This window comes from Aethina tumida, chromosome 4 (genome assembly GCF_024364675.1).
Source record: "Aethina tumida isolate Nest 87 chromosome 4, icAetTumi1.1, whole genome shotgun sequence".
NCBI lineage: Eukaryota > Metazoa > Arthropoda > Insecta > Coleoptera > Nitidulidae > Aethina > Aethina tumida.
Window position 1 is genome coordinate 3,014,225 of NC_065438.1, and position 15,149 is coordinate 3,029,373.

A 15,149-nucleotide genomic window follows, 5' to 3' on the forward strand; every position below is an offset into this window, starting at 1 on the left:
CGGCCATAAAATGGGTAATTGAAAAATTAGATTAGTACCAGTCTTGGTTTAAATAGATAACGTGGTTAATCACATCTCTGGAGGATCTAAATAACTGGCCCAAAAATAGTTTTAATGTTTCAGGGACAACAATTAATAACTATTTATGGATTTAGTCGTAAATGATACTTATTAAATATTAACTAAGTTAATGTTAATGTGTATGAAGTAAAGTATAACTTAAATTTGAACTCAAAACTGGAAAATAAAATGTAGTATTCAACTAAATTTGGACCAATTTGAAACATTAAATTTTAATTTTTAATCAATAAAACAAATAAGATAGATATTTTATATGTTTATTTGACACACATTGATAAGAGATTTTTTTATGTATAAAATAATATTTACTGCAAATATTTTTGAGACTTAAGCAAGCAAACAAGTGGTTTTATACACCCTACATACTACATTACTAATTTCACTTTTTGTCTTAAGTAACTGAAACTAAAAAATCTTTTATCACAAAATTTTTGGTCTTACAAATACGTATTTTTTTTAATTCCTTTGGTTTGACCATTATTTAATCCAAGAATGGTAAAATATAATTATCCACAATTGACACATTCAAATGCCACATAAAATGATTAATTCCTGGGACCGTTATTATCCGAAGTTTTCCAGCCTCGTCTAAGGTTTTTAAGCCTATTTTGTCCGTTTTATAAATGTTCCTGTCTATTAAGTTAATTACCGTTCCGTTTCCATTGTAATATCCAAATTGACTAAAATAATGACAACTATTTACTTAAGTGTAGTGCATTATATAAATTTATTTTAAGTCGCCAGTTAAACAATCGAAGGATTATGAATAACTTTAATTGTTTAAATATTGACAACTTGATAAAATTCAAAAATTATTAATAAATTAAACATTGACACAATAAATTGCTTATCTGACAATTTATTATTTTATAAAATTAACTTATTTATAGTTATCTCACCTAGACTGCCAAGGGGTGATCACATTATCATCTGGTCCCCCAATCAGCACCAGTTGTTTGAGCTTGGTCAAGGCATTTTTAAACTGATCACTCTTTGTTGAAGGTAACTCATTGTTCACATAAGGCAAATACTGTGAGTAATTGTAATACAATGCTTGATGATATGGATCATTCCAATAGTTACCCACTGAAGTGTGTTGACCCACTCTTGAATAAAACAACTCATAAGCTGTTTCCAGCACCACCCCAGGGAAAAACAGATGTAAAAACTGTGCTGGAAGGGTTTAGTCAGTTAAAATTATTAAGTAATGTTGTTAATTATACTTACTGCCGTATTGTCCGGCTTGTGGCCCACTTAATGATATGTAAGTTTGAACTTTGTGATTAGGATTAGCTTGTAGTAAAGTTCTACCTAGCAAAGCACCTTGAGAATAACCCAGGAAGTGGACCCCTTCAGGATGGTCAGATGTTATGTTGGCCAAAATGTCACTTAACTTGGTGACTTGATACCACATGTTGTCAAGACTGGACCACCCTCCAAAGTCTTGCAGATTGTAAACAACAGTGCCAGGATGTTTCTATAAATAATCAAATTAGAATGACTTTCATTTTCGTTCAATGTTTTACCTCAATTATTCTAGCTTTTATCAGCTCCATGCTCTCATACCCAGTCATTATTCCATGCAAAAGAATTACAGCTTTATAAGAGCTGGCAATGTTAAATTTAATAAAAAACAATAAGAAAATTGTCTTAAATTTCATTTTAAAGCGTTTTATTTGGTTTCAATTAACAAAATTAATGCCACTAGATTAACACGTCGTCTTCATTCACACTACACTACAAAAAATATGCTTATTTATCATTTTTATTTATCTATTGTCACAGAATGTTTTGATTTTGTTTTTAAATCTTTGGACACATCATTTGAAGGTTATACGCTTAACGCCACCTGTTATATTAATAAACAAATATCACATAATATAGGCAACTCGTATTACACATCTTGTACCACACAGACACATATTCAAGCTTTTAAACAAAAGTTTTTATTTTACATTTATACAAATACAAGTAAGTTAAGTATAAACTGCTAAAGAGTCTCTGATGTGAAACACACTGTATATACAAAATTCAGTAAAGGCACTTGTTACTTGATTTAATCAGAAATTGTTATACAAATATTTATATCCTTTGTTTTATCATATAATATGAAATTTTTCAATTAAAGAATGAATGTAAATAAAAACAAGATAAATTTTCGTAACAATTTTAATATTCTATAACTAATTACATCATTTATTCTCATCCTGCAACTGATCTACTCTTGCTTGAAGCTGTGACACCAAATTGGTTTGATGGCTATTAAGTTTATTAACTAACTGCCCACCAACATTGTTTAATGTCTGTACCAAACCAGCCTGTGCACTTTCCAAGTTAGGAATTGTACTCAAATGCACCAACTCATCCTTGCTCAACAATTTTCCTTCATAAATTCCTGCCAAAAGGATCAACTGTGGAAACTTCTTGGTGATTTGAAGAAGTTTTTTAATATTGGGTTCTTTGCAGAACACAGTCATATTATGTGACACATAAAAGTCTAATATTGTTTCATAGGGTGTATTTTTAACAGCCAATTCAACAGTTTTGTGACCAAAATTCTTATAGTGCATCTGTTGCTTCTTAAACAACACATATGCATCAAACTGCTGGTCAGCATTCATTGGGTTCATGTGAAAAAATGCCACCAACCGTGACTCAAACAACCATTTCTTCAGTTCACCTGCAATGATCTCCTGGAAGGGATTCTCTTCAGTTTTTTTCTTCCATTGTGAACCTGGGCCACTGCACAATTCTGTTAGGGGTTTGTCTTTATAGGGACTTACGAATATCGGCTTTGTCAGTGCAAGATATTTGGCTCGTTCAAAATGCGGAGGTCGAGGGTTTTGAATGTTTATTTTACCTCTGAACCTCTTAAACTGGATCAAAGGGGAAGTAACCTCACACAGACCTAAAACATATTAACACTGAAAATATTATTATTTAAATTGTCAAAAGTTACCTTTTCTTGCTGCTAAAGCCATTATTTTCCTTTTTATAAATATTTTACAGCAGCATTGGTGAGGTTATGTGATTATGAACAGGTTAGGATAATTATGCAACCACAGTAACAATAAGGTGAACAACGGGTTGCATATTAGGAAAATTTGAAAAATCAATACGCAAATGAAAAGTGGTTTGTAACATCTAAAAGTAAACTAAATGGGGCCGTAAACCGACATTTTTGGTACAAATATACAAGAAAGAACAAGTCGTACATTATTTTAACGGCACAATAAATGTACGTAAACCCAATCGTTGCCTGGCAACAAAAGGACAGACGAACGTCGTCAGCATCGAACTGGCCAAGAATGGTCATTGCAATGTTAGATAGGATAAATGGTTTTCATTCAAGTGTGTAGTAAAGGATATGAATGAAGTCCAACTATTTTAATATCCAGGTGAGAATTCTTCGCTCAAGCGTTGCCACTATCAGTTCTGAAGAAAGGTGTCGGTTTAACCCATTTACAAATTAAATTATAAGTAAAAATGTAATATTTAATTTTTCAAATACACAATATTGATTTTGTATTGTTAAATATTTTATATAATGGCACTAATATTTAATTTATGTTGTAGACTTTGAAATATTTATTTACTAAATTAATTTTAAGGTATAATACAGATTCTAAATGTTAAATCATAAAAAAGCTTTAAATAATACTAAAAATAAAATGTGAAATAAACAAAAAAAATGCATTTATATTTAGTTTATATAATATAATTATATAAATTTAATTATTTAGGATAATAAAAAAGTAATTTAATTCAATAATCTAATTAAAATATATATTTAATATTTTTACATTTAATTTATATGTAGAAAATACATTAATACAATTTAAATTACATAAATAAAATTTTATTTAAGTATGGTTAAATTAAATTAATATAAATTAAATAACTTCCAAATTTCAGTCCCATAGACACAAACTAATATATTTCGTGTACTTTTATAAATTAATAAATTAATTAATAAGAAAAATATTACGTTAGGTTTTGACTCTGTTCCTGCTGTCGCTGATCCCATGGCCCGGTCCGTCGGTCTTCAAGATCTCCTGTCCGCGGGACAACGCTCGTATCGTCCGCCGCATCGTCCAGAACAAGTGGACGCCAATCTTGGACAAATACCGCGTCAAACTGCCACTAGAATGTCCCTTCCACCCCCAACGGGACATATTCGGACCACAACAGAAGGCGAAACACCAACACCGACCCTCCCAATGGACTTGCGGCCTCTGCGGCAAGTCTTTCTTCGAGGAAAAGTACCTCGACATGCACTTCGACAATCGGCACAAGGGATATATCAATATGGTGATTAATAAATCAATAGCATGTTTAACATAACATAATTTATTGTGTTTATTTAAGGCTGAGGATGCGGTTTGCCTCGCTGATTACTGCGACATAATGCGATGCGACGTGCTGATCACGCAAGACCCGAAGACGGTGTTTCCGGACTTGGAGAACACCGACATCGAGATCTGGCGCGAGGGCTCCTCATACTCGAAGGCGTTGGCCACGTCCGGACCCCGTGACGTCGCCAAGTACACCTTCAAGAACGGCAACTATCCCCATCTGCACAACACACTCAAAATCGTCCCCAAATCGAAGAAGTCATGCCAAAAGTCCGACGCTCCAGATGCTGCCAGCAACAATGGTACCTCCTCCACCTTTTATGAATTAAAAATTAATTTGTTGATTTATTTTAAGATGAGCGCAGCTCTGGTGAGGACGACAAAATCCAGCAGAACGCCAGTTCGAACAACGTGTGCCAGAACGATTTGGTGGACTCAGCACTGCCCGCCCCCGACAATAGACAGCAACGAATCGCCGAGCTGCAGAAGCTGAAGGCCAACTGCAAGCCTGAGGAACTGCAAAAAATCAAGACCAAGTGCGAGATACTGGTGCGAGACTGTATAGCCAGTCTGCTCCTCCAGCTTTCAGTAAAGGACTTCAAGGAAGTCGAAGGTTTCTATCTAATCAATTGATGGTTCATACAGCACGTACTAAAGTGTTTAATTTCAGACGAATTAAACCGGGCTGTGTGTTGGTACCTGACTTGCGATAGATACTGGGAGGACTCCCAGACTGATATTAGAAGTTTCCCCTGGGGGCTCCTTTGCATGATAATAATGGTCATGTCACTCGGGATATGTCTGTGTTACTACGTTATTTGGGTTCTGTTTGAGTAAGTACCTAGTTTTGTCCTTCACCGCTTCTATTATACAGATTTTCTGCTAGTACGGACGATGTGAGTGTGACAAGTGCCAGCATGACAGACAGGTCGACCCCTTCGCCAGCCCATTTACTGAGGCCCGACATGCAAGGTGTCCACGGTCACCCCAACACTGATGCACATCAAGTTTACACTGAGGACTATTATTTAGCTCCGGATAAGGACAATGAGTATATCTATGTGACGTACCCTCCAGATCTTAAGAGGAGGCTTCTTGAAAGGTAAGTCTTAATTAATTATTTTTTTGTTTTAACAACGCCAAAAATAATTATATATAAATATAATTTGAATATAATAGTATGTGTTTTAATTATAAATATTAACTTAAACTTAAATTGTGTCCGTAGTTGCTACAATCGAACCACTCGTTTGTGAGAATGAAGAACTATTTTCTATACCAGTCCGTCATTACACCAATCAACTTTCCATTGTAGATAAATTAGTCTAGTCAAGTAAAAAGATGCTAAAGAAAACAATTGGTGGCAGATCCAATGAATTTACCTTAGTACTAGGTGTAGAAAAAATGTAGATTTTATATTAACAAAATCCTGTAGTAATAGGCTTGGGCTTGCTACTGATTTAATTAATAATATTAATGACTTTAGCATCTTCTTGTAGTACAAGCTTGATTAAATTTTGCAACGATAGAACAATTTAGTGTTACTAATTAGTTAATTAATAACTGCTTGTTCAGTTGATTAAAAGGGCGTACAATATTTAATTTACAAAAATTGTACACCCCACCAGTCTTGTATTTATTTATTTTTATTTAAAGACCAAATAGATTGTTAGTTTAAAATTAGCTTAATAATTCTTTGCCTCAAAAACAATCGTTTTTGCTTAAACACCAAAACGATTTTGTATTTTTTGGGTGGAGATTTAACTTTAGATTAGATTAGCGGTCAGTTGTGCCTTTATTTAGTTAAATCAGAGTTATCTTTAGCTTCAAAACGTTCCTGTTCGTCACTGACGGGTGGATTAACTGTACTTTTCTAACATAAGTATCCAACTTCTTTTTCAGCATAAAATTTCTATATAAAATATTGCAGATTCGATGTGTCAAATGTTCCCAATAAAATTTCTATGCACTTTTTCATTCCATTTTGGCGACAATGGTCTTATGAAACAAATGTTTAACTTAACTAATAAAATATTTATTAGATGACAAGCGTTTTACTCAAAATTACCCTTGTTGGATTAATAAAACTCATTTGTGGAATTTGTAAACTGATTTAATACTTATAGTATATTACAATTCTAATTTATCGATGCGACGAGACACCAGCATCAAGATTTACGTTTTAAACAAAACTGCAGCACTGGTCCGAATACGTAAAACACCTCCGCTTCAAAAATCCTGTAACTAAACGTTTTTGGATCTGCGCATTCTAAAAATTAGGAACACCACAAAACATCCTTCGCCATTCACACCAAGAGAATGGAAAACTATCCAAAATTAAACGGTTAAAAGGCTCTGAAAATAAAAAAGAATGATCGGGATAACTACTGGGGGAGAAAAGCTCACATGCAAATTAAAAACCAATCACACTGTGGTGAGATGTGTTTGGGAAAGGTGGAAAGCCTGAAATAATGAATGTAAATTGTCACAAATGACGTGAGTAAAAGTTAATAACGACGTCGGTAGGAGGAACCGCCTCCCCTTCGGTCTCTTCCGATTCTCTCTCGGTTATTCTGGTTTTCTTCCATGCGGCGTTTGTGCTCTTCCATTCTAATTTGCCGCTGTTGTTGCTTCATTGATATCTGAAAATATGTCACACATTAATACATGTTTACTTTAAGCATTTAATTATAATTTACCTCTTCAGGAGAGAGGGGTTGCCAATAGATACTGGGTGTCGTCTTTGTTTTAAGGAACAGATCATCCATTAGCTTCATTTGGAACGGTTCTTCTTCGCTTTTTTGATGTTTTCTGCTCGTGTAGTCTGAAAATAAGCATGATATTAATAATTGACTTTTTTAATTTATTAATATTATTCTTAATAACTGATACTTACTGTCATGAGGGCTGGCAGATCGTTTGCTATGTCTTCTTTCTCTGCTGCGTGAACTCTTACGCTCCTGCTTGCCAGAGTCTCGTTCTCGAACATGCTCTTCACGACTTTTCCTCCTCTTCTCCTCATCTCGATCTTTGTCGTGATCTTTTGACTTGACTTCCTCTTGTGGCTCCTAAAAATTATCTTAATTAATTTCACATAGTCAATTTATTTTGGAGTAAATTACCTTATTTTCCTTTTCAGGCACTGATACTGGTATCGCTGGAGGATTCAATGACTTCTCCAGTTCTTCCACAGTTGAATATTCGATTATCAATTTTTTACCATTGCCTATCGGCCAATGTACGCCATGCAACGCGTTCCTAGTTGCCTCTGCGTCTCTGTAAGCACATAAAATTTAGTACCCAAGTTAATTTAGGCAATTTACAATAACTTACTCTTGTTTTTCATATCGAACGATGCACTTAGACTTAATTTTATCAGTCCAAAAGCCCTTCTCCTCGACAATCTTGCCCGTACGCTCCAGCAGCTCCTTGAGAGCCTTCAACGTGAAGGGCCTGACCAAATTGGAGATGTACAAGACTTCGCTGGGTGGATTTTTGGCCGGACTCGGCGGCGGTTTCAGTTTACTCGCCGTGTCATCCACAATGCTAATTTTCCTGTTCATCGCTATTATATTCTTGTCCACTACTATTGACTCAGCCCCATTGACCTCCTCACTCTCAGCTTCCACGATGTATTTCTCGGACGAATCGGATTTTTGATCGGATTCCCGCCTCTCGCTGATCTTCCTCGACCGACCTTCGGAATGTTGACTGTCTCGCCTGGAGACAGGCTCCAACTGCAGGTCACTCTCATTAACAAATTCCAAGTCTGGGCACACCTCTTTGAGTGACACCACATCTAATCTTTGGATTTCTGTCGGTTTTACTTTGGACAAGTCCACGTGGTTCCATTTAAAACGTTTCACGTTCGTCCCCTCTTCAGGTGTCTGCTCCTTTGATTCGTCAGAGGCAGTGGAATCGATAGTCTTGCGGACCAGCTTAATTTTTTTGGCGACCTTCTTAGGCTTGTCTGCTAAAGAGATAAAAGTATATTAATAAACAATATTCAAAGGAATAAATTTGAAGATAAATTACCTTGAGGCGCCTCTTGGAGTTCCTCAGATTTCCTTTTCCTGGTAAGCTCAACTTTCGCAGGAACTTCTGAAGGTTTTTCAGTCTTAGGAACATCTTTGTCTTTTGTGTCAGATAGTTTATCTTTAACTGCGCCCGTTTCAGCCTCATTTTTCACTTCAACTTCTTCATGACTTGAATTGGGCGCCTCGTTTTGCTGATCAGGTTCAGTTGCCTCTACATTTGCTTCATCTGGTACTTGCTGCTTCGTTTCTGCTGGCTCTGGTGTGGTTACTTCAGTGTCTTTTGGTTCTGAAGGAGTTTCAGAAACCTGCTCACTGGGTTTAGTTACACCACTGTCTGTTGTGGTTTCTTCTTGTGATACAACTTTTTCTTCACTCTTTGATTCAGAAACTGGCTCAACAGCTGACTCAGAAACTGGCTCAACTGCTGATTCAGAAACTGGCTCAACTGCTGATTCAGTTACAGGCTTAACTGCTGATTCAGTTACAGGCTTAACTGCTGATTCAGAAACAGGCTCAACTGGTGATTCAGAAACAGGCTCAACTGGTGATTCAGAAACAGGCTCAACTGGGGATTTTTCTTGCTCCTTAGGTAACTCAGGTTCAATCACCTGCTCTTCTTGCACCTTTGGTAACTGATCATTTTTAGGTTCCCCATTGTCAAGAGGAGTATGTGGTTCCTCACATACATTTTCTGTTTCATCTTGTTCTGGATTTGCTGTTTCATCTTGGGTTGATGAATTATTACTTTCTGATTTGTCATCATTGGCAGGTATGAGAGATTTTTCAACAATAACTGACTCAGTTTCAGATTTTTTATCTGATGAATTATCACCTTGATCATATGTTGTTTCTTGTGAAACCTCAGATGATTCAATATTGCTTTCTGAATCAACAGAATCTGTAGCTGGTTCTTTGTGTTTAGATTTTTCTTCACTATCACTCTTTACAATTGTCTCTTTATCTTCATCTTTACTTTTCTCTATGTCACATTCAATTTTTTCTGGCTGACATTCACTTTGTTCACTTTCAATATTTGTACAATGTACACTAGAGGGTGACTGAGGCGTCACCTGCGTGGAAATTTCACTATATGTTTCTGTTTCCGGTTGGATATTTGAAGACATGTCTGATTTTTTACTTTTAGACTTACCTTTTCCCTCCTCCTTGTTTTCCTCATTATCAGACTCCTCTCTTAATGGGGATATGCGTCCCCGCCCCCTTGTTCTTTTAACACTAGGCGTAGCTGGTTCAGTCTCAGATTTCTTTGACTTCCTGCCCCTGCGGGACTTAGTGCCCCCTTCCGGGCCGTCAAAGTCGACGTCTGCCGACTTAACTGACGCGGATCTCCTACCTTTTGACTTAGTGGAGGTTGTAGACTCCTCATCTGATGATTCAGTGTATTTTAAGTAAGGTCTCTTGCTTCTCGCTGATCTCCTAGACGTTGTCACTTCACTTTTGCCTTCGTCCGACTCGTAATCGGACTGTGTACTTTTAGTTTCTTCGACATCTTGAGGAACTTCCGTTTCGCTCTCGTCGTCCGACTTGGACACCGAACGGCGAGCGTTTCTTGTGCTGCGGCGTCCATTTTTCGATGGCTCGGTCTTTACTGGCGATTTTTTGCCACCTCTAGTGCTCTTACGACGCATCTTGAAAAGCGAAAATACGAAATTATTTAACTGCGGTACTGTTTGTAGGTTAGGGTCAATCAATCACTAGACGCCATTAAAGCCTTAGAATGCTTTGGACATTTTAAGAGAAAAGAGCGTTTTATACATCTGTTGTTTGTACCTACCATTAATTATTTTAGGTAATTTACAAGGTTATACCTATTAAATCTGGAATTAATATCTTTTCAATACAAACTGAAAAATTTTCTGACCGCATCTGTCATGCGTACAATAAAACAGAAAACAGATTAAATTCAGTTTAAGGTGTACCAACCGAAAACTATTAAAAATAAACATTACTGAGTACGACTTGAGTGGTGACGTTGCCACGTTATGCTTAACGCCCCAATTGAGTAACGAAAACTATTAAAATATGAAAAATGTATCTTTAACTTTCTAAAAAATGTGTAAAATTGTTCAGTTATTGCTTTATGAGTCTCGTTTTATTCAATTCTTAAATAATTTGTGTAATAATAATATATTTTTGCTGATAACGGCAACGTCGCAATTAAGAGCGTTGAAAACCAAATGCTCAGGACCTAAACTCACCCCCACTAAAACGCAGAACCACAAAATTCATGATTCAAAATAACAAAAAACATTAATTAAATGCGCCTGAAACCTGAAAAGGGTGCGCTACAATTTTATGGGTGGCAACTGAAAAATGACAAATCTCAAACACGACAATTCATGCGCACTGACAAAAGAACATGGAAAAATAAATAAGTGCGGTTCGTGTGCGTTTTCCCCGAAAGATTTTCTTCCAAAAAACACACCCGCAGGACGCAAGCAAACTGTTTTGGTGCCAAATAATTTTTAGCGCTAGAAACCGGTGCCCGTAGAGTGACCAACTTGCCGCATTGTTTATCGGCCACAACTTGGTGACGTTTACTGTCAGGCTACGTGTATTTTTTAAGTAAAAACCGATGTGCATGCCGAACAACTTGAGTTTATGTCGAAATTAAAGCCAAAATGAACACAGTTTCCGTTTATTTTTGTCTTTGCTCCATTGTCCTCACCGTCCGTGCATTTTATTTGCCGGGTCTTGCGCCAGTTAACTACTGCAAGGACGAAGAAAGCAAGTGCAAGGTAAATAAAAGACGCTTTAACTTGACAGTTTTATAAATAAACAATTGATTTTCCAGAAAACTGTTGAGCTCTTTGTCAACCGATTAAACAGCGAAGAATCAGTCATTCCATACGAATACAATCACTTTGACTTCTGTTTACCAAATGATGAAGAAAAATCCCCAGTGGAAAACTTGGGACAGGTCGTGTTTGGGGAGAGAATCAGGCCTTCACCTTATAAAGTTGATTTTATGAAGAATGTCTCTTGTGAGGTTGTCTGTACAAAGGAGTATGACAACTCCAAAAACCACTTACTGAGTGTTTTACGTAAGGGCATCAGCCTAAACTACCATCATCATTGGATCATGGATAACATGCCTGTTACATATTGTTATCAGACAGATGAAAGCAAACAATATTGCCAGACTGGCTTCCAAATGGGTTGTTACACAAAGAAAAACAGGGCAAATTGTATAGATCAGGTTAACACAGAGGATGGGCAAGAAAAATATTACATTTACAATCATGTTGATTTGAGGGTAACATATCACTCAGGGGTGGATGAAGATTGGGGATCCAGTTTCAGGGAAAATGGTGGAAGGATTATATCAGTAAAAGTTGTTCCCAGATCCATTGACCATGAAGAGTAAGTAGGCTTTATCTTATCTTAATTCACCATATCTGTGTAAATAAAGAGGCCAGTTCAATTATTATTTTTTGTTAAATATAAGTAATTAGAAATATGAATTAAGATTTACAATCAATTATTGTAATCTTATATCTAGAAGTGATTCAATAAAGATAATCAGTATCAAATTGTTTTACAACCAACCAACAAACAATCATTGTTTGGCTGAAAACAATAATAAGAATTACAGATTCAAATGTCGTAACAATAGCCCTGAAAATGTTATCATTACTTGCCAAGTGCTTAAAATTGATTAAATATTTATAAAAAAAGTATGTAAATATTTAATGATCAATTAAAGAAATTACAAATTTAAGTGGTGTTATATTGATTTTTTTATCTAATAAATTAATATTTATTTTTCTAAATATTAAAATCATGACGTTTTGTTATTCTATTTTACAATAGAAATGAAATATAAATTTATTAGACAAATTACAAGTATATTAAGTATTATTTTCTGTTTCACAAAGCAAATTTAATCATAACTCAATATAATTTTTATTGTTGCAGTAAACCATGCAGCAATCCAAATCCGAAACCGCTGAGCCTTCCGATGAAGGACCTAAAAAAGAAAGAGAAATTCTCGATAACCTACACGTACTCAGTGACGTTCGTCCAGGATAACACTGTGAAATGGTCGTCACGTTGGGACTACATCCTGGAATCCATGCCACACACCAACATCCAGTGGTTCAGCATTCTGAACTCTCTGGTGATCGTGTTGTTCCTGAGCGGCATGTTGGCGATGATCCTTCTCAGGACTTTGCACAAGGATATCGCTAGGTATAACCAAATAGACAACGGCGAGGACGCACAGGTACTATCACCCTGAAACCATCAAATATGTGACAAATAATTGTTTTGTTAATTAAACAGGAGGAGTTTGGTTGGAAACTGGTTCATGGGGATGTGTTCCGGCCTCCTCGGAAGGGCATGCTCCTCTCCGTATTGCTTGGGTCCGGCGTCCAGGTCTTGTGCATGACTGTCGTCACCTTGGCCTTCGCCTGTCTGGGTTTCCTGAGTCCTGCCAATCGAGGTGCGTTGATGACCTGCGCCATTGTCCTGTACGTGTTGTTGGGCTCCCCAGCTGGATACGTTTCGGCCAGGATCTACAAGAGTTTCGGTGGTGAGAAGTGGAAGTCCAACCTCCTTCTTACTTCCATGCTTAGCTCCGGGTAAGTCCTAATTATGTTAGTTATGTGCTGAGGAAATTGTTCAACACTATGTTTATCTTGCAGGATCGTGTTTGGGTTGTTCTTCATAATGAATCTTGTTCTGTGGGGCAAGGGAAGTTCGGCAGCTGTGCCCTTCACCACCCTGTTGGGGCTGTTGGCGTTGTGGCTCTTGGTTTCGGTGCCGCTCACCTTCGTGGGTGCCTTCTTCGGCTTTAGGAAACGAGTAAGTATCAATTTCTGCGATATTTATGTCATATTTGATTACCGTTTCGTGTTTAAGGCTTTGGAGCACCCGGTGCGGACCAACCAAATACCAAGACTCATACCGGAACAGTCGATCTACACGAAGCCGATACCAGGAATTGTGATGGGCGGCGTCCTGCCCTTCGGCTGCATCTTCATCCAGCTCTTTTTCATCCTGAACTCGATCTGGTCCTACCAGATGTACTACATGTTTGGGTTCCTTTTCCTGGTTTTCATTATCCTTGTCATCACATGCGCAGAAACCACGGTGCTTTTGTGTTACTTCCACTTATGTGCTGAGGATTATCACTGGTGGTGGCGGTCGTATTTGACGTCGGGCTTCACGGCAGTTTACTTGTTCCTGTACTGTTGCCACTACTTCTACACCAAGCTCCAAATCGAGGATGCGGCCTCCGCCTTCCTCTACTTTGGTTACACCCTGATCATGGTGTTTTTGTTCAACCTCCTTACTGGCACGATAGGCTTCTTTGCTTGCTTCTGGTTCATCAGGAAGATATACAGTGTGGTCAAAGTCGACTAAACCTCGGTTGGGGTCGAGTTCTATTTTTGTACATAAACTGTGACTGATTATTTTTGACTTATTTTCGCTATTGCGAATTTAAGCCACTACTAACAATGAAAACACCCAACTAAATTTTTGTATATATACCAAATAATTATTAAGTTAGTAATTTATATTATAATTTCACCTAACTAAACAAATTCGTCGAAAGTTGCCTATTATTGTCAGTATTTGGAGTTGTGTACATAACAATCAGGTCATGATTTTTTTTTATATAAAGATCCGAAATTGTATGTGTAAATAATCAAAAACAGATTGGCACAGTTTCCTTTATACAATTTATTTTAGTATTACAATTATTATAATCTTTTTACCAGTGCAATTAAAAATTGTGTACTTTGATTATTTTATATTTATTATGTAAGATTAAAAAATCTATAAATAGGAAATCCATGTATACATAAAAAATGTGTGTGATTTCATTTGTAAAATAGAATAAATTCTATTGTAAATTAATGATTTATTTTATCTAAATATCATACTGTAACTGTTATTATATTCTATTCCTTTGACAATAAACATTGCACAATCATAACGACTTGATTAAAATTACAAATTGTACTTAATCTTTTATTTAATAGAGTTGCAAATTTTTAGTCGTGTCATTTGAAACTTCCACTTTATCCTCAAGGTTTATTAAATTCTATTGATTTAGCACGATTTTGCGTGAACACATTTCAATTCAATTGTTTTTCTGAATTAATTGTGTGCGTTACATTGAAACCGGCAATGTTACTCATAAACGATTGACAATGGAATTACGTAATACAAAACTAAAAAATACTCGAAACGTAATATAATCTAAAATAGTAAATTTTGCTAATTAATTTGCTTTAATTAAATTTGCCAATTACTAATTAAAAATATATAAATAAAAATTAAGCAGAAGAATATGTTGAATTAAAGGTAAGTATTGTAAAAAATAAATTATATTTATTCACAACAATCGTATAAAGTTAATTTAAAACAATTATCGAGATTACCAAAATTTTTCATTAACATTTTGTTACAAAATTAAATAATCTGAAAATAAATTATTTTTTAAGTTACTTTTTAACATAATTTTAATAATTCATTTAAGTAATAGTAAAATTCTTTTGAAACGACTTATTTAGCCCTATACTCTTAGTCATCTCTTCTTATTTCTCTCGATCATGGTAACGCCGAATTATAATTTTTCTTACAGTTTTACTTCGACCAATAATTAAATAATTAATTAATTTAATTAAAAGTAATCTATAATTTTGTC

At 35.8% G+C, this 15,149-nt stretch overlaps 5 protein-coding genes across 8 annotated transcripts; 2 read left to right on the forward strand and 3 right to left on the reverse strand.

The window, feature by feature from the left end:
• Positions 1 to 322: 322 nt before the first annotated feature.
• LOC109599537 (lysosomal thioesterase PPT2 homolog) lies at positions 323 to 1,914 on the reverse strand. Its single transcript, XM_020015540.2, has 4 exons — positions 1,608 to 1,914; positions 1,309 to 1,558; positions 981 to 1,254; positions 323 to 761 (listed from the first exon to the last, which is right to left on the reverse strand). Exons 1-4 carry the CDS (start codon positions 1,740 to 1,742, stop codon positions 563 to 565), a joined length of 858 nt encoding a protein of 285 aa, XP_019871099.1. The 5' UTR covers positions 1,743 to 1,914; the 3' UTR covers positions 323 to 562.
• Positions 1,915 to 2,236: 322 nt separating this feature from the next.
• Positions 2,237 to 3,150, reverse strand: LOC109599539 (39S ribosomal protein L10, mitochondrial). Its single transcript, XM_020015543.2, has 2 exons — positions 3,041 to 3,150; positions 2,237 to 2,989 (listed from the first exon to the last, which is right to left on the reverse strand). The coding sequence occupies exons 1-2, from the start codon at positions 3,060 to 3,062 to the stop codon at positions 2,274 to 2,276; spliced, it is 738 nt and encodes a 245-aa protein (XP_019871102.2). The 5' UTR covers positions 3,063 to 3,150; the 3' UTR covers positions 2,237 to 2,273.
• A 116-nt stretch (positions 3,151 to 3,266) lies between these two features.
• On the forward strand, positions 3,267 to 6,479 carry LOC109599532 (uncharacterized). The gene is made up of 7 exons (XM_020015536.2): positions 3,267 to 3,479; positions 4,075 to 4,392; positions 4,450 to 4,738; positions 4,792 to 5,049; positions 5,107 to 5,269; positions 5,323 to 5,538; positions 5,665 to 6,479. Exons 1-7 carry the CDS (start codon positions 3,453 to 3,455, stop codon positions 5,690 to 5,692), a joined length of 1,299 nt encoding a protein of 432 aa, XP_019871095.1. The 5' UTR covers positions 3,267 to 3,452; the 3' UTR covers positions 5,693 to 6,479.
• Positions 6,480 to 6,527: 48 nt separating this feature from the next.
• On the reverse strand, positions 6,528 to 10,422 carry LOC109599541 (apoptotic chromatin condensation inducer in the nucleus). 4 transcript variants are annotated; one of them, XR_002191563.2, is made up of 8 exons: positions 10,266 to 10,421; positions 8,472 to 10,119; positions 7,770 to 8,409; positions 7,559 to 7,712; positions 7,333 to 7,504; positions 7,136 to 7,260; positions 6,843 to 7,078; positions 6,528 to 6,791 (listed from the first exon to the last, which is right to left on the reverse strand). XR_002191563.2 is itself a non-coding variant. In XM_020015546.2 (7 exons), exons 1-7 carry the CDS (start codon positions 10,266 to 10,268, stop codon positions 6,944 to 6,946), a joined length of 2,874 nt encoding a protein of 957 aa, XP_019871105.2. In that variant the 5' UTR covers positions 10,269 to 10,422; the 3' UTR covers positions 6,528 to 6,943. The 4 variants fall into 4 exon arrangements, 3 of the variants coding, with proteins under 3 accessions (XP_019871105.2, XP_019871104.2, XP_019871106.2); XM_020015546.2 differs by having other exon boundaries at positions 6,528 to 7,078; positions 7,770 to 8,406; positions 10,266 to 10,422; XM_020015545.2 differs by having other exon boundaries at positions 6,528 to 7,078.
• A 253-nt stretch (positions 10,423 to 10,675) lies between these two features.
• Positions 10,676 to 14,496, forward strand: LOC109599540 (transmembrane 9 superfamily member 2). Its single transcript, XM_020015544.2, has 6 exons — positions 10,676 to 11,229; positions 11,286 to 11,854; positions 12,410 to 12,716; positions 12,776 to 13,074; positions 13,138 to 13,297; positions 13,355 to 14,496. Exons 1-6 carry the CDS (start codon positions 11,113 to 11,115, stop codon positions 13,856 to 13,858), a joined length of 1,956 nt encoding a protein of 651 aa, XP_019871103.2. The 5' UTR covers positions 10,676 to 11,112; the 3' UTR covers positions 13,859 to 14,496.
• Positions 14,497 to 15,149: the final 653 nt, after the last annotated feature.